The following is a 27408-nucleotide window of genomic DNA, read 5'->3' on the forward strand; positions in this document are numbered from 1 at the left end:
GCCACCACCAGGCTTCATGACAGGGATGGTGTGTTCTTTTCTGGTATTGTGCAGTTTAAATGGATGGTTCAGATTTTCTGAAGTGGGGTTGTATGGGGTACTTATCCACAGAGTGTACATTACCTACAGTAGATGTCAGTTGGCACACTCCCAATCTGGAGAATCAAACTGGAGTCCAACATATTTTGGCCACCTAAAATCATCAATCAGTTGAAGTGTGAGCTATATTTAGACTATTTTCTAAGCTTTACCTTTGAGTTAGACAGGGATTTCAAATGGGAAAACAAAGCCATTATATCGCTCTCTTATAGGCCAGACTCCATTGACAAAAACTGATTTAATGCTGCTGAACACAGGAGCTGCTGCTCTACTGCTGGCTCAATCACGTAGTTTGTTTGTGTTATTGTGTGACTTTGGCATTTAAAAGGAGTGGTTCTGATTCACCAAAGTCACACAATAACACAAACTAACTAACTGACTGAAGCAGCAGTAGAACAGCAGCTCCTGTGTTCAGCAAGTTAAAATCACTGTTTTTTCAATGGAGTCTGATGGGGAAGTGACGCCGCTTATGGCTCCCCGATCGAAACATGCTGCGTAATTGAAATGTAAAGCAGTGACTATTTTCTCAATACAGTGTACACAGCAGTACACTGCTTAGCTTCTGTGTCAGACTCCAGTCTGCTTCTCCAAACTGGAGGATGTGCCGACTGATCACTACCATATGGGAAACACAGACCCCATACAACCGCACTTCAAAACATCTGAACTATCCCTTTAAGGCTTCTACTAAATTTAGTATGATGGCCAAAAAGGCACATTCACTTTCACATTACAGTATTTTCTCTTGATTGTTGACAAAAATAAAATCCTAATTACATCCACTGCAATTCAGTGTTGTGAAACAGCGACACACAAAAAGGTTCGAGGAGGCAATACTTTTTATAAGCACTGTAAGAGACATCATAATCTATAACCATTTAGTACCAGGGAGAGAAGGGGTGCATCTCAACAGGCTGGAGTAGCTCCGTCTCTTTATCTTCTGTCATGGTTTAAAGTATGTTAACCCTACAAAGCATTTCCAAAATACTTTTCTATTCCTTCAGTGTGTGTGGAGAAGATATGGAGATAAAGCTACTTCAAGCAGGCATATTGTTATAAGTTGTGCTATACAAATGAATTAGACTAGAGTTGGTCATACTGAGATGCAGCCATGAGGTCAGTGAGACTAAACAAGCGTCTCCTATCAGGCTGAACTGGACTACCCACAGATAAGAACCGTACAACTGGAGTGAGGGAACTGTTCTGTTTTTTGTTTTTTTTTTCTACAAAAAGCCGGGTGATGTAAAAGAAAGGAATAAAATAAAGAAAAATCTGCATTTAATTTAGACCAACAATGAGACTCCCATGTAGCACAAACGTATTTACAAGCTCCAAAAAATAAAAGTAAAAACACTTCTCTTGATGCCCCTAACCCCTGCCCACACACGATTTCTTCTTTACCCCCCTTCTTTTTGATCCAAAATAAAAACTGTACGTGAAAGAGTTATGAAAATATAGGTTATTCCAACATGGTTGTGTCGTGGACTGAACTCTCTTTTCCTCCTGTTCTTCTTTTTCTCCTTCTTCCTCTTCATTCTCCTCCTCCTCTCCATCTCTCTCTCTTCAGTAAGGGTGTTGGGTGTTGCTGTTCTGTCCCGCTGGCCTGTCCCAACCCTAACCCCCTCCCTGACCCTGGGGCGTGGCATTGAGTCACAGGATCACTGGAAGGCCGGTGAGGTCACAGCTCGTCGCGGTCCCGTCTGAGGATGGTGTAGCGAGTCTCGCTGGGCGCCAGCTTCATGAACGAGCTCTCTGGAGGGCTGCTGGCCACTTCTCCTCCCGTCTCCTCCTGGGGGAGAAAGTCAGAACAAAGTTTTTACATGATATAGCACAAACTGGCTTTCAGTGACTCTGTAGTGCGTGCTGATGCTGCTGTCGGACCTGTCCGGGCGTGCTGTCTGTGGGGTCGGGACCGTGGTGGAACTCTCGGTGTAGCTTTCCAGAGTGAAGGTCCAACACGAACTGTCTCAGCTTGCCAGGGACGCTGGAAGAAACACACAGAAACACACATTGGGTATTTTAAAGAAAACTTTCTCAGCTCTTAAATCTCTAACTTTTTTCGGTAAGGCTTGTTCATACAAGTGTTTGTAGAAATAAGTTTGACTCAATAAAACGTTCTCATTTGCACTAACTTGTTATAACAGGATCATTTCAGCCTGACAGGTGCCAACTAGGTATGTGTGTGTTTGTGAGATCTAACCCCTCCAAACTGTTTCACAGGGCTCTGTTTAAGGCAAGTGTCATTCACAAAAATATCAACCAAATGTAAGGAGAAAAACGCCAGGTACTCCTCTCATTGTATAACTTTTAAAAAAATACTCTGGCCTCAGAAAAAAACTTTAGGGGACGTGGCCCCTAAGGGTTTTTTTTTGTGATAGTGCATGTGTTTGGGAAGTTCTGAGCATGACAGGATAAATGAGACTTGGATTACACTGCACGAATTGTGTGAGAGTTTTTAAATGGATGCTTTGATACAGTTTTGCTGTTGTTAAATGAGGTCCCTGATCTATCATTAAATCTATATATCCTGTTTTATTTGTTTTTTTATCACACCAAAGCAGAAAGCACATTTTGCTGGAGGGGGCGCTGAATGTTGGAGACTGTGTGGGTTTCAGGAAGCCAATCACTGGCATGTATTCTGGGAGTGTCCAGTTATTAGGCCTTTCTGGACAGAATTTCGTAGAACATTAAAAATGATACTTAAAAGCGTTCTGACAAATATACGTTTGGTATTTTGATATCTGCTTGCAAGAAAGCCTTGACAAGGCGCTGGCTGCTTCCTGAACCCCCACAATAGAAGAGTGGATATGGAAAGGATTACCTTTTCTCTTTGTCTTCAGAAAAATGTGTTCATTAAATCCTGGGCCAAGTGGCAAAATATATATGAGTAGTTTTCACATAAGGCCCAATAACTGTGTGTTTCACGAAGGCATTCCGACACAAAGTTCAGCAACAAAGACATGAGATATGAGTTGATATGAGACAAAACTGCTGGTGGCAGCGACAGAGGACATCAGTCCCTGCGGACGAGTCATGAAGCAGCATTAATCCATATCAACGCTGACCTCTGAACTGTGCTTATTAACGACAGGTCATGAGCTGTTGTCATATCACAGACGCGGAGCGGGTCCCCAGTCACTTCTAACCCCGTGTGTCAGAGCAGCATGTGGACACACGCACACATGCAAAGACACACACATGTATATATATAACATACACTGCACTAACGTAATTACAAGCTGTGTGCCACATGCGGTGGTGATGTGATGTAATTAGGTTGTGGAGGGCTGGTCAGTCCTCAGGGCTTCTGTCTATCTGATCAGACTCTGATTGGGGACTGGGGGAGGCCAAGTGGTGGGGGGCAGAATAAATAAGATTAAATTAGATTAGACTGGATTAGTTTAGCACTTATTGCACGTGCCAAATCATGTCACATTAGCTCCGGTGTCCTGGCCCATTCATAAAGGACAGATTTTAGGAGGTGTGACATTTCTCTGTTGTTGAGTGCACTGTGGATTATAGTGTGTGTGTGTGTGTGTGTGTGTGTGTGTGTGTGTGTGTGTGTAATGAAATTAACTTTATTTAAGGAGATCTCGTTATGAACAATTTCACATACGGTATCAGAATCTGGCAATAATTGCTCAAAAATGTCTAAAGAACGCTGAATGTATCAGACTGATTTGACATGTGGATGATTCATTTGTTAATTACAGCTGCGTTTGTGTTAAGTTTTCATTTATGTTTGGCTATTTCTTTTTGCTTGGAACAATTACCAGCCCCAGTTTTTTGAAAAAAATGTTTTGAAATGTTTACAGGGAGTTATACACATGGTGGTAATATTCCATTTTAATTCAGAGTCTGACAGTATTCTAAATTTGTTACAGGTCTTGTAAACGGCATATTTAGTTAGGATGTTCTGAATTAGGCATTATTCTAAATGTAGTATTTTTTGGTTAAGACATGTGGGATCTGCCGGTATTATTCAGGCTTTTGGAGCATTCTTTAGACATGTATACAGCACATTTTGAATATGCATCTCAGCTGGGGTTCTGCGACACACGGTCTCTTGCGTTTATTGTCAGCTCTGCCTTGCCAACAGTTGAGATGCCTATATTTCTGGTTGGAAAGCGAAACACACCTACTTTTAAACATTATAAAAGACTCGGATATTAACAGGTTTTTGTATAAGTGCAATGACAACCTTTTCAAGACCGTCGTTCCACTTCTTCATAACTGACATCATAAATTGATGACTTTTATTGTATTATTTTATTCGACACTTTGCCATTTTTAGTCACTTTATTCATCTTGATGTAGCAATTTTTTTTTTCATTTTAGCTTTAATTTAATCGATCATTATTTTTTATTTATTTTTTTCTTCTATCTTATTCTATTTAATGTCTTTTTGTCTTGTGCTGCTGTGATACTTCAATTTCCCCACTGGGGATCAATAAAGTATATCTTACCTTATCTTTAACGATATGTTAGGGCATGTTAATTAGAGTACGCACAGTTGCATGTAATGGGGAACATTAGTGGAATATTCATTTTCATTAGTCACGTAAACAGCTTAGTAGAAATATTGTCTTTTTTGGAATTAAGGTAAAAATAGGAATCTTTTGTGCATGTTCATGTAGTCATTGAAGGACGACAATGCTGCACCAATTGGCAACCTATGAGGCTAAAAATGAAGCCAATGTGGAAGTAACAAAACTGCAGTTCCTCTAATGGCCACTTGAGGCTGGCTCTAGGAAGTGAGTCAATTTCCATGCGACACCCATGTTAAAATGTCCAACGTTACAGCAGAAATAAACATGTTTACAGCCTGGTACCAAAAACAGTTTTGGTCTGTATAGCTAATTTCAGTAATTCAGTAATAACTGTGCTGGGGTGAATTGTTTTTACAACTCACGTGTTTACATTTCACTAAGGCTTAAAGTTACACATATTCAAGGGTGGGGCTGCCTGAGTCACAGGCTGTCTGCAGGGCGTTACTACAGTCTGTGAGTCAGATCCAACCCTTGCTCCTCCACAGCTCTACCCTCCTGTCCAAATATGGTCACTTCTGGCTCCAAAAAGCCAAGATGGCGAAGACTGAAAAGGCTTCAAAACAGCCCTTGTAAACCGATGGGTGATGTCACAGTAGTTATGTCCACCTTTTATACAGTCTATGTGCTGCACACATGCTCACATATCGTCATGCACAACCACATTTTAAAGAGAATGTGAAAGGCGGTACTCACCTGAGGTCTTTAAAGTCAGGAAAGACATACATGTGTCTGAATGAGTCTATAGCAATGACGGGGCAATCAGCAGGAGTTTTCTGGATATGGAGCAAAGGATGGCGGAACTTCTCGCAGTCCGCGTGCAGGAAGTTTATAGACCCTGAGGAGGAGACACCAGGGTCACGAACAATACTTCTGTACACAAGGCTGTTTGGCTCATGAGTAACTAATATTCACATGCTGCCAATACACACAAGCTCACCTTTCTCACTGATGAGCTGGCGAGCCACTTCATGTTGAAACTTCTCTAAGCTCTCTCCGTCTTCTTTAACGTGGAACAAGATGAGAAAAGGAATTCCTTCTTCAGTCAGCTCCTGAAAAACACAAACACACACACAAAGCGTCAAGGACAGATGGAGTGAGGGCCTTTCCGTGGCTCAGCAGATGGACTACCCACAGACTCCATTAATACCCTCCAGGCTGTTTGTTGTGTAAACATCTCTATGTACATCTACATATCCAGATTTAAACATCCATTTTATTAGACCAAAAAAGCAACAGATCAAGCTGACAGTGCTCTATATGAAAAAGCAGCTAACGAACCTCTCCATTTTCAAAGGTGATCTCCCTGACCAGAGGCACACACTTGTCCTGGGCCCAAGCATAGGTCAGGTCGAAGTTGGTGAGTGAGCCGAGGTAGATCATGTCAGGTACGCCCTCCCCGACAGGCTTGTAGATTATATTGTCTCCACTGAAGCGCTCGGCCTCAGATACGGAGCTATAAGAGTAAAGCAGATAAGGGAAGTTCAAAAGACAAACAGAAATTAAAGGATTAAAACTAAGCCTAAAATAAAAGGTGGTGTTGTGTCTCACCCAAAAGCAGCCAAGAATGTGCAGTCATCTCGAAGGATGTTGGAAACTTTTTCATATGTGTGGTAGCTGTCTGTGTCCCTGCTTTCAAAATAGCCTATGATGTGTCTCTTGCTCCTCTGCGAAATAAAAAAAAAAGTGTTAAGAAAAGAAAGGATACAGTTTTATTTTACAATGACTCTGTTGAAGTTTGTGATAATTTATAGACACGGTGTGTGCGTGTGTTTGCACTCACATCCAGAGTGTTAATCTCCTCCATTGACTGTATCTCTTTCACAGGGTCGACCTGCTGCTGGCGGATAAAGTCAGCGATGGCCGCCACCGACCTCTGACCCCTGTACTCCCTCTTCATCATCATCCCATTGCGGAACAACTTCAATGTCGGATACTTGGTGATGCGATACCGCTGGGCTATGTCCGCTGCACGGAAGCAGAGGAGAAGTTAAGTAAAGAAGGACAAATCAATTGATGAAGAGGGAGAGGCTGAGCGAAAAACACATGGGGATGGGTGGATGAGGAGCGGAGAAGTGACAGAGACGGCGGTTAAACCTCGGTCTGAAAACACTGCCTTCAGTCAGCTCTGAGCTCTGATCTCCCACATGAAAGCTGCCCCCCGCTAAGAGTAAATATTCTCTCTGCACACACTGAATGAGTGTGTGTGTGTGTGTGCATGTGGCAGGTGTCAATCTCCCTGCGGGGTGTCTCTAAGCCTCCCGTCTTCACAGGAAGCAGCAGTTTTGTCATTAGTCTTCAAACAGTTTGCAGGTCATCAATAATTCTCTTTAATTTGCTTTATCTCAAAAGGCTGAGGCTGGCGGTTTATGTGTCTGTGCTTTGGTGTCCTGGGCATCTATGTGTACATATGTGCATCAAATATAGTAAGAGGGAGTGTGTATGTGTGCCTTTTTGGTGAAGTTTATAAATAAAATGACAGTGTTATGGTAGTTCAGGCACTTAGATCGCCATAAACAACTAACCCACATATTAATACTAATAATAATTTGGACAATTAACCCTTAAGGTAGGAAAAAATGAAAACCTTTTCCGCTTTCAGTTTCAAATTATTAAGATTAGTTAAATTTTTTCACATCATTAACAAAATAAATAGTTTCGCTGCTGATCAAATAAATGAATGGTACTGGCTCTGGTAACTTGTGATGGGCATTTCTCATTATTTTACATGTTACAGGTTAAACTCCTGCATCTGTATGTCGTTTGGCACTTTGCCTGACAATATTAAAGAATGCTAAAAACTAATAAAACAGTAAAGCTGCATAATTATGGCCAAAATGATTATCAGAATTATTTTGATTAATATTGAGATTATAATTTAATCCCAATAAAAAATATTTTATTGCAATTTTATATTTAAAAAAATGTAATAGAGCACTGCCTTCACTTTCACGTCGTGCTACATTCTTGCTAATGTACAAATCTTTGCAAATGAGACTGGCCCTTTTTTAACAGTGCATTTCCCAGAAGCAAAATATTAATTAAACTGTACCCAATATAAAAGGCAAACGAAAAATAAAAATGCCATCACAGAATGCAACCAAAGGAAAACAATGTGTATGGGACACACAAATGGAATGTGATTAGTTATGTGATCTCAATCTGTCTTTGTGAGCTGGATGGATACAGTGATGTGCCATACAGCGTTGCTCTTATGGATGTCTGAGTTAGTGTTGTACAAGGACGGGGGTCTAGTGAGGTAATGTTAGTGACATTATTCTTCTTGGCTTTCATACATTCATTATACTGCAGGTTGTGGTGTTTCAAGGTGGTTAAACAACTTGAATGTGTTGCTTTGTGGCAGAGACACAAGTCTCAAGCACCTATTGCATATGACTGGCTCTTGATTAAAGGACTAGTTCAGATCTTTTCGAGTGGGGTTGTATGGGGTACTCATCCACAGACAGTGTATTATGTAGAGTAGGTGTCAGCACACCCCCAGATCTAAGCAACAACATGTGTTTTAGCCACCTAAAAAAGTCTCACATGAAAGAAAATCAGTATCAGTTTAAGTGTACGCTATATTAAGAATATTTTCGCTGCTTTACCTTTATGTCAGGCAGTGATTTTCAAATGAAAAATTGGGTCGTTATATTGCTCTCTTCATAGCCAGACAACCCTGATTTAAGTGAACACAGGAGCTGCTGGTCGAACGCTGCCTCGAACAGTTGTTTTGGTTGTGTTACTGTGTGACTTTGGCACTTAAAGGGTTAGTTCAGATTTACCAAAGACACGCAATAACACAAACAAAATAACTGTTCAAGGCAGCAGTAGGCCAGCAACTCCAGTTACTGTTTTTCTAAATGGAGTCTGGTGGCTTTGACGAGAGCATAGATGGGGAACTGAGGCCTTTAACAGCTTCCCCATCAGAGCGGGCTGTCTGATGTAAAAGTAAAGCAGAGAAAATACTCTCAATACAGCGTACACTTAAACTGACATTAAATCTTTTTTAAGTGGGACCTTTTTTAGGTGGCTAAAATACATTTTTTTCCTGAACTCCATCCATCGCAGTGCAATGCTTCTCCAAACTGGGAGTGTGCTGACATCTACCGTGTGTAATATACTGACTATGGATATGTACCACATACAACCAAATTTCAAAAAAATGCAAAGTATCCCTTTTAGCGTCACTAGGCCCAAATTCGAAATACTTTCCAACAACAAATGATATGTTTCGAGGAACTAGCTCTTTACCTTCTGCTCTAGACATTTTCATTTTGCCTGTCTGCTCTCTTTTGTACATTACTTTTCTGTTTTGGACTACAGCCACAACACTCAGGGAAGTTTTTCGCAAGCTGCCACTGCAGGGTGCGCACACAGCTGCACGACAGCTCCCTAAAAGTGGAGGCTGGTATTACTTTAGGAAGCACCTGATTTGAGTGGCAGCAGAATCTTCTGTGAGCAGAGCACGCACTCTATATGTCAATATCCCAGTCGATCATGTTCAGTAGTTGTAGGAAGTTAAAACCGTGAATGAAATTGATATCTGATTAATTGCGCAGCCCTTTAAAACAGTAATACTCACAGTGTTGGTCACAGTCGACACGGGCAAACACCACCTGCTTGGTTTCAGGGAACTCCTCCCTCACTATGTTAGATGCCTCCTCAAAAATTGGATGGAGCATCTGACTGAATCTGCACCTGTGAGAGGGTTAGGAGAAGTGGTGTGAGGCCAAATGAATTCCCATGATTTGTAAGTAAATTAAATAGATTTTTAGATCCATTGGACTACATTTCGCAGTATTTGACAATGTTGACAAATGATTTTTGCCTCCAACAGCTCCATTACACATCCATTAATTAGACCAAATGAGATTAAAACAGACACACTGTGTAAAAATCCTTTAAAAATAAATCAACAAAATCTCTACTGTGGATGACGGCAATCTAATTACACTTATTGCACCATGTAGCATTCATAGGAAACGTCTGCATCATGAGCAAAACTAATTTAAACATCCTCAATATAATATATATACAGAAGGAGAAACAACACACTTACCAGTCTGCATAAAAATTGACTAATGCCACCCCAGCATTATCTGCAAGGAAACACACACACACAAACAGGAAATAAATGTAAGCCATTACTAAACACACTCGTTAATGTATATTTGCTTGTGAATTAATTAGGCTTATTAAAGCCCTCAGTTTTCTGTTACTGAAAGACAAAAAAAAAACAAAAAAAAAACAAAAAAAACATGAAAGCACTTACAAAAAAACCCCAAATTTATTACCAGTGACTCAAGGCCGTGTACATTTATCTATCACACTACCTATAGTGAGGTAAACACTCTCCCCTTCTGGTGAACCACCATGGCAACTTATTTTTCGGGAAAAATATGTATGGTTGTTAATGGCGAGAGAAAAATAACCTTCTGATCCTGATTAAATTGTGCCAAAAAGTACACGTGTGATGTTTGTCGATTTAAAAGATAATTTTGCAAGTCAGGAAACTCGCAGTTTGTCTGTTGGAGTATAAGATTATAAAAATATGTCTTTAGAAAAACTACACAAGACGCGTAAGTGACGTCATGACTTCCTCTCTCACTGAAGCTAGGTGCCTGTGTATTAAGTAAGAGGATATACTCACACAAGCAACGGATCTTGCTCGTTCTTTCCCTTCTGAGCTGCTTAAAAGACCAGGAGTCACTTGACACACTGGGTAAGATAATGTTACACTTGTGCTGGGAACACAGCTAAGTTACCGAGATAGCTAGCTAGCTGGTGTTGGTTACGTAAATCAAGCAAGATAAGAGATGTAGTTCACTGCGTGGTTTCACAGAAAACCTTAAATAAAACTAACTTAAATTAAACTTAAATAAAACTGAATACTGGATAAATTTGTGGGAGGAGTGGTGACAAATGCAGCAATGAGTTTAGCCGATATGAACAGACTGTATATGTTGGAAGGAATCCAGGGGGGAAAAAAACTTTTTTTTTTTTTAAAGATATTTTTGGGCATTTTTTGCCTTTATTTGACAGGACAGTTAAGTGTGAAGGGGGGAGAGAGAGAGAGGGGATGACATGCAGCAAAGGGCCACAGGCTGGACTCGAACCCGGGCCGCTGCGGCAACAATCTTGTATATGGGGCGTCTGCTCTACCACTAAGCCACCGACGCCCCGGAAAAAAAACTTTTAATGGTGCAATTCACACCAACAGCCAATTGTGTAATGGGCCAAGTTTCTCATTGGCGACCAAATCCCATGATTGATTTGATATGCTGCTAACTAACAGAGAGACAAACAGTCTGACAAGGCAGAATGACAACAAAATATCATTGGTGGATGTAACAAAGATGGAAATTTAATATGCGTGTCTTAAAGACAAGTGAGGCAAAATGGTAGACGACTTCTGTCTGAATATCTCCTTCCCAAGAGCTAGATGAGACAAAAATTCAAGGATATAAGCTGTTTGCCCCTGTTTCCAGTCTTTATGCCAAGCTAAGCCAACCAGCTGTAGCTTCATATCGAATGAACAGACATGAGAGTTTTATTGATCTTCTCATCCAGCTTTGAGCAAGAAAGTGAATAAGCGTATTTTCCAAAATGTCAAACTATTCCTTTAAGAGCCTTTGAAGTGTAAAGTGTGATGCCTTACTTAGGACGTCATCTATGTTGGCTGAATCCAGACTGGTGATTTCTGCTTGTCCGGGTGTAGAGAGGCCCATCACCTGCAGGCACACACAGGAGGAGATAGATCAGCAATTAAAACACAAAACCACAGACAAGCTGGTTACGAAGACAACTATGTGGGGGAGCGGAGAAAAGACCCTGAAGACAGTTGACAGATAACATAAGACTTTATTATTCCCCAGGGGGGTAATCCTGAACTAAAAAGACTAAAGAGTGAACCAACAAGCCTGTCCGCATACTGCAAACCAGCATTTCCAGAGACTGACTCAACTGAACACCAGCTCTCAGAGTGGTAATACTATGGTACTAACCTCATACTTTAGAAGCACACATGAAATGCAATGGAGTTGCTTCATGCAGTGCTATCATTGTCAAACACAGTGAAAACTATATTCTTTAAAACTTTATATTTCTAGCTGCATGCTATAATTATGTTTATAATGGAGAGGGTGTACAGAGCAGGCAAGGTGTGGTTTTAACCAGCAAATCTCTCTCTCTAAGTCCTCCAGTGGGATCCCCAGTATGCCCCAGGAAAAAAGAAGTATAATCTCTCCGGTGTTTCCTGGGTCTGCCCCAGGCTTTTTTCCCGCAGTCAGTTGTTCTGGTCCTGGGCTAATACAGAAAACAATTATTAATTATAATAAAGTAATTAATGCTCTCATGATTTTCTGCATAACCTGTTTTTTCCTTGTATCCTGTTAAGTGTGGACTGTACTTCCATACATGTTCACATGGACACGATGGCATGTGTTACAAAACAGCACATATGCAAATATTTTAACATTTGAGTGCTCCTCTCATGATACTGGCCAATTAGCTAAGGTTATATTGATAAACTAATGGAAAAAATGTATGGTTAGGAGTAGGACGCCCCTGAAAAGTTCTTTTATTTTTTCTCCTTATTACTTCTTGTTTGTCCAGAACCTGTTGAAGTATATGCGTACCTCTCCCTCCTTTAAGTATCCACACAGTATTTGGAACTCTGATATGCCGCCAAAAAGTCTCACAAAACATGCAACAGTGGAGCATCATCCATTTCTTACATCGTGTTGAGCTCACATACCTCCAACAGTGGCCAAACTACATCAGCTGTCAACTTTAAATAAATCGCCAGCACTGATTATGAACTCCACCTGTATGATTCAACTCATCACCACATCATAGAGAGTGAGACGCCCTGAGGCTTAATTGAGGCTGCGTGTACTGTATTTGCGCTCTTATTCTTTTAGTCACTCTACCTCTTGCTCAAATAAGGTGGCCGTTACACACAATGACGCTGCACATTCTTTTTACATACATCCTGTTTTTTTTTTTTTTGTCAGACATTTTCTCTGACATCTTATCTGTTAGAGAACATGAGCTAGATCGATGGTCAGTCTAATTCTAGCATTCTGTGGTAGGAAACTAATCTTGCAGCGGTCTAGTTTTCTTTTGTGTATCTCCCTTTCTGGATCACTTTAAAGAATAAGGGTGTAATTATGATGCGAACCAGCTGGGGAGTTCTGAATTCCAGCTCTGATCACCAGAATCTTGTATGAAAGAGATCGGCACGGAGAAAATTTAAAGGCTAAAATGACATTCAGTGGAGGGTGAAATGGGAGAAAGAACACCGATGTTGGAAAGGTGCTGACTGCCAACTGTAAACACAGAGATGCCGATAAAAAAGGCAATTGTAGCCTGAATTAACTCTTTTTATTTAAGGGCCTGTGTTTAACAAAGTGGACATCACGACAGGAGACCAAAGAAAACGGCACTGTCAGAACTTTTACTTAACTGTTTAACTGTGGCTGCAAGTGCAATCTGATAGCCTTTTGCATCATGGTCATGACACACACTGCCCCTTTTTAACATAAGCCACTGTAGTCAACACTTCTATTACATCACAATATTTTAAAAGTATGCACGCACTCTCTCTATATCTGCTCTTATCTGTGCTGACTCAAGATCCTCTTCAAACAGGATACATGAAGGCCGCCTTCTTTGAGGCTGTGACAAACAGCAGTGTCAATATAGGTTCCAAGGAAGCCACATTTTTTCAGCACAATGAATTAACCAGGCCGTCCACTGCCTCATGCTTTACAGGGGAATCACACATGTAAATTTAGTTTTGCTCACATGCAAACCAGTAGTTAGAGTTTAACTGCCACTGTCCTTCCCTTGGTTTAGTGTTGTGTAAATGTTTCCTAGTGTAAAATTAAAGCTGAAACTAACTGTTATTTCTAATATATGTTAATAACTCGGTCTATGAAATGTCAAAAATGTAAAATAAAATTCCCATCGCAACTTCTCAGAGCCCAGGGTGACGTCTTGAAATGGCTTCTTTGTACTTACTTTTTTCTTTTTGCTCCTGAAACACTTTATTTCTTGTATAGTTTGAATATTTTGACTGATACTTAACACTCTATTGTTTTAAAAAACTAGGCCCAGTGTGTGACCCTGACCTGGGGAACCCACTGGTTGTTTTTACTGGTTTGTGAACATGTGTAAACCACAATTGCTGTTACTGTAATCTGAAGCATTCTCTGACTCAAGAATTTCCTTTGTGATAAAGAAAGTCCTGCTGAACTGAACTGAATTTCATCCAAGCAATAGTCCAAAACATATTTAATATACAATTATATATGGGTAAGAAATCAATCCTCACATTTCAAAGGCAGGAGCCAATTCCTGTTTAGTTTCTAAACATGAAAAATGACTTTCTGACTATTGACTTATCCTTTAATAGTGTAATCATTTCAGCTCTAGGCTACTGAAAGTATTTCCTGGTTCCTCAACACTGAAAAAACTGTCACTGTGCCTGTTTATCAGATAAGATAACACAGCTGCATACTCATGAAATGCCACCGTTGCTGTGGTTAGACCGATGACAACACTTCTCTGTAACTTGGAGAGAAGTTTAAAGTTTTCATTTCAGGCCCAAACTCTCACAACAGCAGAGCAGCAGCGCTGTGGCTTGTTCCGGGTTGTCAGCCAATGAGAATGAGCCACAACAGAGGAATTCACCAACCGGCGAGCATCTTTCAGAGACACATACAGACACACCAAGGGTCTGACAATAAAATCGTGCATCCATATAATAATATATATGAAGCTTGATCAAACACAGCAGAGAAACATATTCAATACACACAACACTTAAACTAACCATGTTAGCAGTTAGCACTTTTCCCACTACTGTCAGTAGGTGGTATCAGCTAATGCTAGCTCGAGGCTTCATCCCTCCTCAACAAAGTTAACAGGATCCCAACTTTGTGTCATTTTTTAAAAGTTTGGAATATACGGTGTGTTATGCAAGTAACACCTCGATTATATAAGAAGGATTATGGCTTGTTATAACCCTACAGCTAACGTTACTCAACACTACCGGCTAAGTTGACATTGCAGCTGGATAACTTGATTAGTTATGGGAGTCGGTTGGTGAAACCCGGTCAAAAGGCCTCCTCGGTGAACCTGATAAATAACTGCACACCCAGGAGCGACTGAGCGGGCTCACTAGTCACCTTGGCTACTTTAAAAGCCACGTCTCATACCAGCATCGGTTAGCTAGCAGCTAACTGTCCAGCGGCAGGCTAACTAACGTTACTACGCTAACGTTAGCTTGCTGTCGCAGCTAAAAAAGCATATCCCCAAGCTAAGATATTTATCCTTACCAGCAGTAGAACCGTGACGAAGCGGGTATCGAGAGAGGGAGATATTGCTAACAGTTTCATTGTACAGTATAATTATTGGAGGTGGTGGTGTTGAGTCTTCCCAGGTTGTCTCGACGCCGCTCTTCTTACTGCAGCAGGAAACCGACGGCGAACCAATCTCACTGTGACCACGGAAACGTCCTGCTACTCGCGTGGCTTTCTGGGTAGTGTAGTCTTCAACATCAACCAAGCGGCTGGCTCGAATGACTGAGAAAACTACAACTATGGCGGTTTATTGCTTTAACGGGAGTTGTAGTGTTTTGTCACCAAGACTGTGGCGATTCAACGGGACTACTTGGAAGAAAACTTTCTAAGATTTTCATCTGAGAGGAAAAGAAATCAAACGGTAAATATAACACCGACGAAGGACAAGTGGAAAGGACGCATTATTAAAAGTGTAATGGCATTAGAGTTATACGTAATTTGCCCACTGTCACACATTTGTTCTCTGTGTTTCCTTAGTACGCTTATGAATAACTGATTTCTCCTGAGCAGGGGGGAGTTGCATCATTATGCTTCATTTTTTGCAATACTTTGTTCGACCTGTTTTCCACCATCCAGCAATGCGTTGTAAGCTACTGCGCAAAAACTTGCTTTGTGGTATAAAAAATGTGAGAAAACCTTTAGATGCCCTGCAAAATATCTACAAATATTATCCATAAATCCAGCAAAATTGTATGTGTAGCTGCTGTTTAATCAAACACAGACTCCTCAACTGCAAACACACACTTACACAGAGGTTTAATGCATCTCATCAGATTAGAAGAGACTGGTTAACCCAAATAATATGTCACTGAGGCATCCTCCCTCTGCCTGTAATCAGTACTGTAGCAGTGTTATGCTGGCAGTTATTTGTGTGAACAGGTGGGCTGGTCTCAGTAGGTGAGTGATCCTCTTTCTCTGCCCCTGCAGGAGCCGGGATCAGGGCAGGTAGGGGACCTGGACGTGCCTCCACACCCACGAAGGATGCTCTGAACTGAGCAACATCTGCTGAAGAGTCCCCCCTCAACACAGCTATGGTAAGAATCCAACACACAGAGAGCAGCAATCCACATTTAATTTAGCTTTATAAATCCCACAAGAGTTTTATTTTCTGTAGTTATTGGGTCTATCTGTTGGTTACTTTGGTCTCTCTCCTGTACTACCAGCTTGTAATTCGCTCTCTGGAGTCAGCACCGTTGAGACTTTGTGGGAACAAACCTAATTGTGTGTGCTGGAGCAGCCTAATTGTTAAGGAGATTAAGGTGGAATGCTGAATTGAATCCCAGCATTAATATTTGATGGGCTAAAGCTGTCCATAGGGGGTTCACAGTGTGTGAGCAACTCACAGATGGAGTCAGAGGAAGATTTTTCTCTCCTCCTGTCTGGATATCAGTGATTGAGAGAAAGAGTGGCAGAATGTCTTTCTTAGTGTTGTCACGATACTGAAGTTCCTAACTTCAATACAATACTGTAAAATATCAATATTCAGTACTATTTTTGATTAAAAAAATGACATTGCTAGCACCATACAAGTGAAAATGTTCTATTAAAAGTTAAATATAACAAGGCTATAACATGACAATGACTTCTCTTGGTTAGTAGCAGGGAACAGCAGAATGACTGTAGTAAACATTAACAATAACAGAGTGTTAGAAAGTGCAGCTGGCAATGGTGTATTGATGCTGCGTTAAATGGGTATTGAAAATGTTTATTATTCAGAATTGATATGTATCGATATATTTGACAAAACCTCTTACTTATGTTGTTAATGCTGTACAAAGTAATAAGCATCACAATATCTATAAATCTTCTTCAGTATTATGAAAATATGAAAATCACATGTTGAGTTATCTGTGTTAGTTGTATTATTCTGTATAGTCGTGCGAGTTTAAACTGGAACACATTTCTCTGGTGTAATCACTTTTATTCAAACATGCACACCACAATTAACAATTATAATGATAAATGATGGCTGACGTAAATATATGGGCCAGGCCTACACTGCAACTCTACAAGTTAACTGATATTTTAGGTGGTTAGGTCAGGTGTTACGATTTACTTAAATGAATACCTCACCCACAAAATGACTGTGTATAAATTAGTCATGCTGTGTTACCATAAATTTGTGGATTTATATTTTGTTTCCTCGCATGCCTCCATGGAAAACGGCGAACATATTGATTTATCATGCTCAGTTCTTCCCCAACACGTGCATTTTCTTTTTTTTTTTAAATTATTTTTGTGGGCTTTTTGCCTTTAATGACAGGACAGTGAGTGAAATGGGGAGACAGAGAGAGGGGGGACTGACATGCAGCAAAGGGCCGTGAACCGGATTCGAAGCCTCAGACGCTGCAGCGAGGCAATGCCTCTGTACATGAGGCAGTGCCTCTGTACATGAGGCAGTGCCTCTGTACATGAGGCGCCGGCACTATCCACTACGCCACCGACGCCTCAACACATGCATTTTCACCAAAATCTTACCTTTTAAAACTGAACTGAGAGTAAAACTCATCTATGCTCTTTTCAAAGACAGATGCCAGTATTTAGGTTTCTAGCTAAAATGCATGTGTTTGGGAAGTACTGAGCACATGACTGGATAAATGAGACTTGGATCATACTGCACGAATTGTGTGAGAGTTTGTAAACTGTTTTAATACAGTTTTGCTATTGTTAAGCATGGTCCTCAATCAATCAATAAATAAATACATTTGCTGTTTTTTGGCGGAGGCATGCAAGAAGAACAAATACCCCTTTTCGACCGTCATGGGCTGGCTTGGCTTGGTTTGGTTTGGGCCATTAGCTCACCCCGGCAGGGATTTGCGTTTCCATTACAACAGGGCTTCCTGCTTTAAACCTTTTAAAAAAGAGACTTTTAAAAACGCCTTTCTCTCTGGTCTCCTGCAGACAGAGGTGAGGAGAGTCACGCAACACACACGGCTTGTTTGATAAAGAGAAGCGGAGTTGTCGGGGGTCGGCTGCGGTCAATAAGATGTCACCACTACCCACTTGAGAGCAGGTGGCCCAGCTTTTGGACCTACTCTGGAGAGGGTCCATCTCTAGCACAGCTCAGCGTGGCACAGCGCATGTTAACTGATAATGAAAACGCAAATCAACGCTGCATGGCTTGACTTGGCACAGCCAAAAGTGACAGTGAAAAAGGATCAATAGTTTGCTTCATGAATTCAAGATTTCAGGACATGACTAACTGATTTACAAATGGTGATTTTGTGGGTGAAGTTCAGAGTTTGATGATCTAAAGATCTTAAGATGATCTCAAGAAAATCTGTGTTTTTCGAACACCGCTTCTAAGTAAAACATGAATGGCCCTATCTAGAGCGGTACAACATGGCGATCTCTATAGAGAAGGACCCACTCCCTATGTAGATATAAACGGCTCATTCTAAGGAAACAAAAACACAACAGTTCTTATTTTCAGGTGATTATACACTAAAGAAAACATACATATTATATCATTTTCCATTTCTACTAATATATCCCCTTAAATCTTACACACTGGACCTTTGAGGAAGATCAACTTATCATATTTTACAATGAAAGAAATACAAGCTAATCTATACGGCCGAGAAGCCTTTACCAAAGGCTGGTGCTTGTCTTGTAATAACTTTATTGATTATCAATAGCCATTTTTGTCTTTGAGGATTGACACATTAAGGCACTGCCTAATAATGTCTTCTGTCAGAGCTCCTGTCAAATCCGGCCTCTTATTGCATGTCACAAGAAAATTTTAAACTTGAACTTCTTTAACGTCAGCATGGTGTCATCAGCCACAAGGCAGATGAAGCTACATATGAGTACTGTAAAACTTCAATTAGTAGCCCAGGCTATTATTTGCTTAAATCACTGAAATCAACAGGTCTATATTACGGACAGGCTTTTAATTCCTTTCACACAAAACTGTTGCTCAGCAAAGATCAGGACATACAATCAAATTGTTTATTTAAACCAGTATGAATATTACTTATTTAAAAATTAGGCTTTGGATAATATATCAAGCTCCAACAGAGCGTTATGGCACTCGAGAATTACAGCCCCCGGCATACCGACACAACACCACTTTATCCTGTTAAAACAACACTCACAACTTGGATTCATTTTTATGAAAAACCCTTTTGAGTCTTTTGATCTGAGGACCCTAAAGGAATATGAATAACTTACAGGGTAATTGAGGGAAGGACACGTCATTTTAGGTAGCCAAAAACCTCGTTTTATACATCTGGAAAACTATATATTAAAAAAAAGAACTGTTTGGTAACCAGAAAAGGCGTCTAATCGAGACAGGCTTTCATCTGTCAAAATGTGTAGCTACACTGGGCTAGTAAAAAGGACTGGGTGTTTAATTTGGACTAGTTTTACGGTATTTATTTTGCTCTGTAACCATACATGTATAGTTTCTGTACAGATGTAGTGCACAGTGTCCTATCGCACTACATGCAGCCCACACCCATACCTCTCTCCCTGCAATCTGATTTAATCTGTCTGTCCTCTGCCTATCTTGCCCTCTCCTCCCTTTTCTGTTTTCTCCATCTTTTTCCATTTCGCATTCTCCCATTGATTTTTTTGTTTGTTTTTCCAGCTGATTATGTCCCTGTACTCTGATTCGCCGGTGGGCACATTGCTCTCTGCGCTTTAATTGGACATTTAATTAGATCACAGTTTTAGTTCAATTAGACTCAGAGGTGTTGGGAAAAGGATATGGAGGAGAGAAGAGGAAAAAAGTCCCCGAGCTGGTCTCTGTCTCCCTCCTCTCCTCTCCACTCCTCATCTCACTCTTTTTCTTCATCTGTCTTTTTCTGTCCGCCTTGCTGTCCCCCCCCTCCCTCCTGAGCATGGCTCATTAGTGATATAATGGGATGACACAAAACACACAGCTCCCCTAACTCTCAGAGTGTCTCAACGAGCACCTGAATCACACACACACATACACACACACGTAAGGTGACAGGCACTGTGTGAGCTCACTGTTGCAGATGTTGTTTTTTGGGGTGTTTCTTTATGATCTCTTCCTTTGGTTTGGTACTAAAGCCATGACAGGGTAAGCAAAGGTGTTTTGAGACAAAGCCTGTGTGTTATTAGTCCCTCTGATTAATCTCCAGCACTGCCTGACAGTCTGCCAGTCACAGCAGCATCAACCAGCCCGTACACACACACACACACACCGCAAACATTAACGACATGCTGGGCAGAACCCTATCGACTCAGTGGAGTGCTCCGGTATGATATCACTACACCTAATGAGACTAAGATAAGCCTCATTACCAGCAGCGCTCGCTTACATGCCAGTCAAGCGCAGGGCTATTCTGCACCAGTTTTAGCTCCCCCATGGTTCCGCCCTCTTCCTCCTTTTGTTGTCATAGTTCTCACACAGAGCTCTGACTCAGAGCATAAACAACACGGTGCCCCAGTGGGCCAAAAACACATGGGCAAATGTAAACACACACCCAGATGTATGCTGATATGCACACACTTGCGCTCAGGTGTAAGTCCGCAGAGGACACAAGTCAATCTCTGCGTCCCTCGGGCGGTCACACACACACACACACACACACACACACACACACCACCTCCCTTTTCTGACTCCCTCCTACTCTCCACCCTCAGGAGAAAGATAGAGAACCTGCCTCCACTGTGTCCCCAACTCCACACACACACACACACACACACACACACACACACACACACCTCGTATCTGCACCACTGATTTGTGCAGTCCCCTCTCTATATGTGTATATAAGTGTGCATGTATAGATGGTTTGTGTGTGAGCGACAGGCAGGGGTGTTTTAGCCACAGGCGTCACTACCTGACCCCCGTGGCTGTGAGATTGACAGCTGTGGTCCCGCCTAATTGCATTACTCTCCCAGGTGATTGGCTCACACCCCGGGGGCTCATTTGTCAGGATGCATTGCGGTAATGATGTAAATTAGCCGATCTATGTGCCACTCAGCCTTCTTGCCCCCCGCTGATTGGCCCCGCTGTGCCCCAGGGCCCGGCCCCCAGCTGAGGGAGCCAGCTCATTGGTCCTTAGGGAACCAGGAAGTCCCCTAGAAATAGGGCTTTGCAGATTGGGCATCCCTGTGGGCCGATATTATCCTTCCTCCCACCTCTTTAGCTGTCAGTCAAAAGCCAGGGACTGATCCCTGCAGCCTCTGTCTCCTGTCTGAGACACAGACACACATACACACACACACACAGTCACACACTGAGACATTTAAGTGGTATAGGCACCCATAATAGCCACATGTCGGCTGAGAGCCTAAACACGCTCCGGTATAACTGTATAAACTGTATAAAGATACGACTATATAAAACGTGTGTGAGTCCTGTGTGTGTGTGTGTGTGTGTGTGTGTGTGTGTGTGTGTGTGTTTCCTCCAGGATTGAAATAAAGGCCACAGGCTCAGGCTCTGTTCCCCACTGCTTACCCAGCATGCCTCAGCTATGTCCTCTATCAAAAGCAGACACCTTCACAGTGACAGACAGTTAGAGAAACAAATAGACAGACACACTGCGCACACACACACACACACACACACACACACACACACACACACACACACACACACACACACTTTGACTCCCTGGTTTCTTTGCCTGGTTGTCTCAATAGCATCAATTGAAGTGTTGGCTACAGTATGTGTAGTGTGTGTGAGGAGGCGGCAGTGTGTATCATGGCACTCCTGTAGTGTTGCTGAAAGGTTTCGCGGGAGTTTCTGGATTCTTTGTTAAACTCGCCACAGTTATATGAGGCCGAATATGAATAAAGACTAAATAATGTCAGCATCAGCATGAATCGATACTCATACAGATGCACAATCACTAGGTCTGGACCTCCGCCCGTGATCAATAGTTTACTCTGAGTTATTGTCTTCGTATTAACAAGTGGAGTGCTCCCTGAGGAACGCGTATGAATGGCTAAATGAGACCACTCCAAACCTCTCAACAGGACCTGGTGTTGTTTTTACACCCTCCTTTGTTTGATGTCAGACGCAGCATCGCAGAAGCCTTTTTAGCCAAATTTGGATGCACTGTGGGTGTTTCCAAAACACTCAGGTCCTCATGAAACTCTAATTGCCTGCTCTTGGCAATGTGAATGTCCCTCACATAGATTCAGATATCGACTTGTGTCCCTCATGTCAGTGTTTGGCCAAATTATTTTTTTCCTGCGTCTAAGATTATTCATCAATCAATTCATATTTTTATTGTGGCAGCCGGGGGCTTTTCATATTGACTCTGAAAAATGCAGAGAAAGATCAAAATAAGTCAACAAAAGTAAAGGGAAAGTTTGAAATGAGCTCTTGTCAGGAAGCACGATGAATGTCAGTCATCTGTTTAAGAGATATGGGCAGATTATGAGAGCCTGTGAACCCCTGGGCAAAGATATGCCAAAGGTCCCACCTTCTCTGTGACATAGGAACACAGACTCTCTGTGTAATCGTTTTGTGTCTCTTTGAGGTAGTTTTATCAGGTCGTTTTGCGTCTCTTTGAAGTAATTTTGTGTCACTTTGAGGTCATTTTGTGTCCGTGGTTTTGTGTCTCTTTGTAGATGTGTTGAGCCTCTTTGAAGTAATTTTGTGTCACTTTGAGGTCATTTTGTGTCTTTCTGTAGTCATATTGTGTCTCTTTGAGGTCCAATCGTGTCTCTTTGAAGTAGTTTTGTGTCTCTTTGTGGTTGTTTTGTGTCTCTTTGTAGACATTTTCTGCCTCTTTGTAATTGTTTTTTGTCTCTTTGAGGCAGTTTTATCTGGTCGTTTTGTGTCTCTGAAGTAATTTTGTGTCTTTGAGGTAGTTTTGTGTCATTTTGTGTCTTCTTGTGGTTGTTTTGTGTGTCTTTGTAGATGTGTTGAGCCTCTTTGAAGTCAGTAATCCATCCATGTTTAGAGGACGCTGTCATCATGATATTACTCTTCACAAAAGTGCGGCCATGTCATCTCTGCCATCTCTGCATGTGGTAGATATTAGTATTTGCAGACTGCGTGTGTGTAAGTCACATACACACGCATTACTGACTGAGTAATCGTTGTAAATTAGAGATGTTTAGAGATGTTTGTGGTCGATTTCGGTAAAGCCCCTGTAAAAACTCTCTCTCACGGAAAATAACTTCCCATGACGTGGGATGTCATGTGCCAAACACACACACGCCGAGGCTCACACACCTTTATGTGCCGCACCTACCATCCTTCTTTACGTGCACATAGACCTACTTCGCAATAAATGTATTAACTAACCTGTTTTAAGTCTCCGCCACTACTTGGCAGAGCGTGAGAAAGCAGCGAGCATGATGGGTAATTGCCATGCTGCACGCAGTGTCTACAGGAGCACACTTTATGAGGTGATGGCAGGCGGAGGGAGAGGGGGATGAGAGGGAAGGATGGAGGACACCGGCGTATTCCCTCCTCCCTTTGGATGGTTCAGTTTTCTTGCCAAGAGTTTAAAAGTTTTCAGGACTGTGATCGCAGTAATCAGCCTGCCTATACCTTATCAATACTTCTTATCAGTTGTCTTGTGTGAAACTGGTGGTAGTGAATCATTGGTGTGACCAATAATAAAAATGTTTTGGGGAAATCTCAGACTGTGGCATGAGTTTGTGCCTCCAGCGTTTATGTGTTTAGGGGCAATAATTGATTTCTGTGTTGTGCCCCGCAGGGCTTGTCCCACATCTCTAAACCCACACACATACACACACACACACACACACACACACACACACACCCACACCCACACCCACACACACACAGAGCAAGGCATGCTGCAGTATTAATGAGACATGAATAAGACATGAAGAGAGACCCCCCTCTTACATGCTCACACAGGGTCTCCCCCTCCCCAGCTGCTTCCTGTCTGCAGATTACCCAGCTTTCACTGGGCTCTGGTTAAGTGGGGCCAGGAAGAGATTTAGCCCCCTCAGCAGGAGCAGACACACACATACACCACCGCACATATACAAGCGTGCGCACATACACACACACACACACACACACTCCCTACTGTAAGCAAACATCGGAAACTATGTGTTTTATTGTGTGGTTGACCACTAACTGAGCTTCAGGTCTTTGTTATCTGCCTGGGATATGATCGATGTGTAAAGATAATGTGTTTTTGTTTGCTCATCTTTCACTCTCACCTATTAAACTACATTTTAACTACCTGGGTTGACAATACCATGTACTTTTATGATATAAGAAGTGAATATACATAAAATTAAATTGCATATAATTTGTATAAAAAGCAAAGATCTCTTTGAGCTCAGCTGAAATCTGGTATTTTACCTTTGACTGTTGAAGCAGGACGGTGTGTTTAATCTAGAGGAAGAAAAGGTGATCTGTCTAATGTGCTGTCTCTATCATATAGTAAGTGAGTTGCTTTTTGCTTCCTATTCTCCGTTTTATTGTGAACTGTGCAATGCTTTAGTAGTAGAAAGATAAAGACTGAGATGTCTGTTCACATTTGAAACCTATAAATTAGCCAGTTATCTGGAGAAAGCCTGGGAGACAAGAAAGAGGCTTTTATCAAGTTGAATGATGGGTAGTTTCTTTTGTGAGGAGTTCATTTGGGATGTTGCTTTTTGTTTTGTTTTTCATTTGTTTGTGGGAGTTTTTGTGTTTCTTTACATTCTGTTTTGTACATGCAAGACCAGAAGGTGGTTATAAAATAAGTGTCTTGTAATCCCATGTGGGATGGGCCAAAAATGGCATGACATTTCAATAAAAATGAATGAATGTGGCAATTTTTTTTTAAATTCAAAATCGTTTTTATTGCAGTTTTTTCAGTGTATATCAAAAGTGCAGTGCTGAATGGTCATTGCAGGAGTATGACATAAACAAAGGTATATATCAACAGCAGCTGGCATCGATGTATCCAGAAAAACATGGACTGAGTAAACATAAATAAAGGTGAAAAAAAAGAAGAAGAACAGAACAGTTTGAAAATAATAAACATATAGAAATGTACAAAATAATCCCTCCCCAGTCACTGCCAGTGTACTTGACATAATATGAGCGCACGGTCACACTTAGAGTCTGCGCTAAGTGAATGAATAATGTGCAGCGTGATTAAGCTGCACGTAGAAGTCGAGCCTTTATAGGGTCTGGATTGCTTTTAGAAAAGGACTCCACGCTTTCTGGAATTTGAATGTGGCAGATTTTAAATGGTGTCTGTGGATGTGCGACTTAAGAAATATATGTTTTAATTTCAGGGTTGTTGTCCAGACTGAGAGTGATTTTGAAATTCCCAGCTTAGTCTTTTTTATTAGTGGCAGCCATTTAAACATTACAGTATTCACGAACAACTTTAAGTGCAATTATGTCCAGTTGTGTGGTTTGTAAAGAGCTAAATGATAAGGAAGCAGTCTGGACGCAGTTTAATGTCATTGTTTTAAAAAGCTGTGTGTATGTTGCTGCAGGTTGAGTTGTGACCTTTTATATGTTTGTGTTGCAGGCCTCAGCGACATCCAGCCCAGGACCTGCGTCTGTGGGCTCCCAGGTTCACGCTGCAGCTGTCAACGGAGACAGGAGCGCCCTCCTTAAACTCATCACAGGTAGGCAACCAGCTTCTAAACACAATATGTTTATCATTCACTAAAATCAACTCCATCACATGAGGAAAGCACACAGAGTCGTCAAAACAGACACACAGGGATCAGCTTACATTAATGTGTCGTAATGTGTTAATTTATTGATTTCTATAAGAAGCATTTCTTTGCGTTTGCCCCGTCTGTAGAAAGGTGGGAGTGCAGGGGCAGCTGCAGCAGCTGGTAGGAGATTTGGGTTTTGCACAGAGAGACTACAGCAGAGCAGGTGCTCGTCAGCATGGAAGCTGGAACCAAGGTCCTCCTGCTAAAAGGATGGTCCATCCTTCTGCGAAAGAGCTGTCATTATCTGGACATTCAGCCATGTTGATATCTAATCTTGAATATGAGGATAATTGAGTCCGGCTCAGACATGGAGTAAAATTATCCAGCAAAAAATGTAGTAGGGCTTTAGGATAAAAGGAAAATATGCAATGACATTGTTTAATATTGGAAAACAATATTAAGTCAGATATTATCAGATTTTAAAGGAAGACTTCACCCACAAAATCACCATTTGTGAGGAAATCCTTTCTTTTGTCGCATGCCTCCATGGAAAACAGCCAACATATTTATTTACTGATTGATTAGGGACCACATTTAACAACAGCAAAACTATATCAAAACATCTGCCACACAATTTATGCAGTATAATCCAAGTCTCATATATCCAATCGTATGCTCAGTGCTTCCCAAACTCATTTTCACTGAAAACTTCCTATTTAAAACTGAAGGTGAAACTTACCCATGCTTGCTTCAAAGCTAGACTCCAATATGCACAAAACTATGAGCTGTGTCAGAGTTTGTTAACGGATGTTTTGATATAGTTTTGCTGTGATTAAACGTGGTCCTCGGTCAATCAGTAAATCACTTTTCCTTATAAATTCAAAGTAACACAGTATGACTAATACGATTTACAAATGGTCATTTTGTGGGTGAAGTCTTCCTTTAAAGTGTGCTCAGTCCTGCCTTTCTGCTGCTTTCAGTATGCTGCTAAAATACGACAAATTGCTTGTTAAATTTTTAAAAATTAGGGGAAATTAATATTAACATTCTTTTATTGAACAAACGCACGATAAACACCAATAAAAAAGAATGATAGTTGCATTTTAAAGGGCAGTTTTCTACTGTTACTCTCTTTCTACTACCTAAAAATCCTCTCCCTTATTGCAATATTGCAATATCTTGTGTGCTGACATGGTGATGACGATGAAAAAATATGTATATATTGTGCAACCCAATCATAAAGAGCATCGAATGATCTGTGTAAATTCTCTTCGCAAGGAGGCGACATGGTCCTCCAGGTTATCATTGTTAACAGTATTTCCTTATGACTTCCAGCTGCCCCAAATAAAAGGACTTATTTAGAAAAGTGGAAGTGGGATTCCTATTAAACACAAGCAGTAAAAAGACTGCATTTAAAGTACACAGAGCTGCCTTTTAAAAACAGTTTATAACATATTCCATCACAAGCCACAGAATTGTACTGCAGCACATACTGACCCAAATCTTGATCTCTATTAAAGCTCACCCTCTGACTTGAACCATCAAATGTGCTCTGTGTGTGTGTGTGTGTGTGTGTGTGTGTGTGTGTAGCAGAGCCCTCGCTGCGGGACCGTGAGGACCAGTTTGGCCGGACCCCTTTGATGTACTGTGTGCTGGCTGACCGCCTGGATTGCGCAGAGATTCTGCTGAAGGCCGGAGCATCGGTCAACAAGACGGACCACAGCCAGCGCACCGCTCTGCACCTCGCTGCACAGAAGGTACGGGCATCCACCAATACACACACAGACGCACAGGCAAATGTTGCACAC

General features: G+C 41.4%; 2 protein-coding genes across 3 annotated transcripts in view; one reads left to right on the forward strand and one right to left on the reverse strand.

Annotated features, from left to right (window-relative positions):
• Window positions 1-920: 920 nt before the first annotated feature.
• Window positions 921-15152, reverse strand: erp44 (endoplasmic reticulum protein 44). Its single transcript, XM_049584453.1, has 11 exons — window positions 14993-15152; window positions 11308-11380; window positions 9709-9748; window positions 9232-9347; window positions 6430-6614; window positions 6198-6313; window positions 5928-6102; window positions 5587-5698; window positions 5343-5484; window positions 1981-2083; window positions 921-1888 (listed from the first exon to the last, which is right to left on the reverse strand). The coding sequence occupies exons 1-11, from the start codon at window positions 15050-15052 to the stop codon at window positions 1778-1780; spliced, it is 1233 nt and encodes a 410-aa protein (XP_049440410.1). The 5' UTR covers window positions 15053-15152; the 3' UTR covers window positions 921-1777.
• A 117-nt stretch (window positions 15153-15269) lies between these two features.
• invs (inversin) overlaps window positions 15270-27408 on the forward strand; it is a 31045-nt gene continuing 18906 nt past the window's right edge. Inside the window, exons 1-4 of one of the 2 annotated variants that reach the window (XM_049584442.1) lie at window positions 15270-15377; window positions 15944-16050; window positions 25465-25564; window positions 27191-27357. In XM_049584442.1, the coding sequence (XP_049440399.1) occupies window positions 16048-16050; window positions 25465-25564; window positions 27191-27357 (270 nt within the window). In that variant the 5' untranslated portion in view covers window positions 15270-15377; window positions 15944-16047. The remainder of the gene's footprint in view (window positions 15378-15943; window positions 16051-25464; window positions 25565-27190; window positions 27358-27408) is intronic. The other variant, XM_049584443.1, reaches the window with a different exon arrangement.

The sequence above is a fragment of the Epinephelus fuscoguttatus genome, linkage group LG8 (genome assembly GCF_011397635.1).
Source record: "Epinephelus fuscoguttatus linkage group LG8, E.fuscoguttatus.final_Chr_v1".
Lineage (NCBI taxonomy): Eukaryota > Metazoa > Chordata > Actinopteri > Perciformes > Serranidae > Epinephelus > Epinephelus fuscoguttatus.

What these genes read in the sequence shown, in the direction of transcription:
- erp44 (XM_049584453.1), bottom strand. Translation starts at nt 15,052, where the DNA reads ATGAAACTGTTAGCAATATCTCCCTCTCTCGATACCCGCTTCGTCACG. An exon ending in ACATTCTTGGCTGCTTTTGG is followed by an intron (nt 6,103 to 6,197) that starts GTGAGACACAAC and finishes TTACTCTTATAG; the next exon opens with CTCCGTATCTGAGGCCGAGC. An exon ending in CCAGCTCATCAGTGAGAAAG is followed by an intron (nt 5,485 to 5,586) that starts GTGAGCTTGTGT and finishes TCTCCTCCTCAG; the next exon opens with GGTCTATAAACTTCCTGCAC.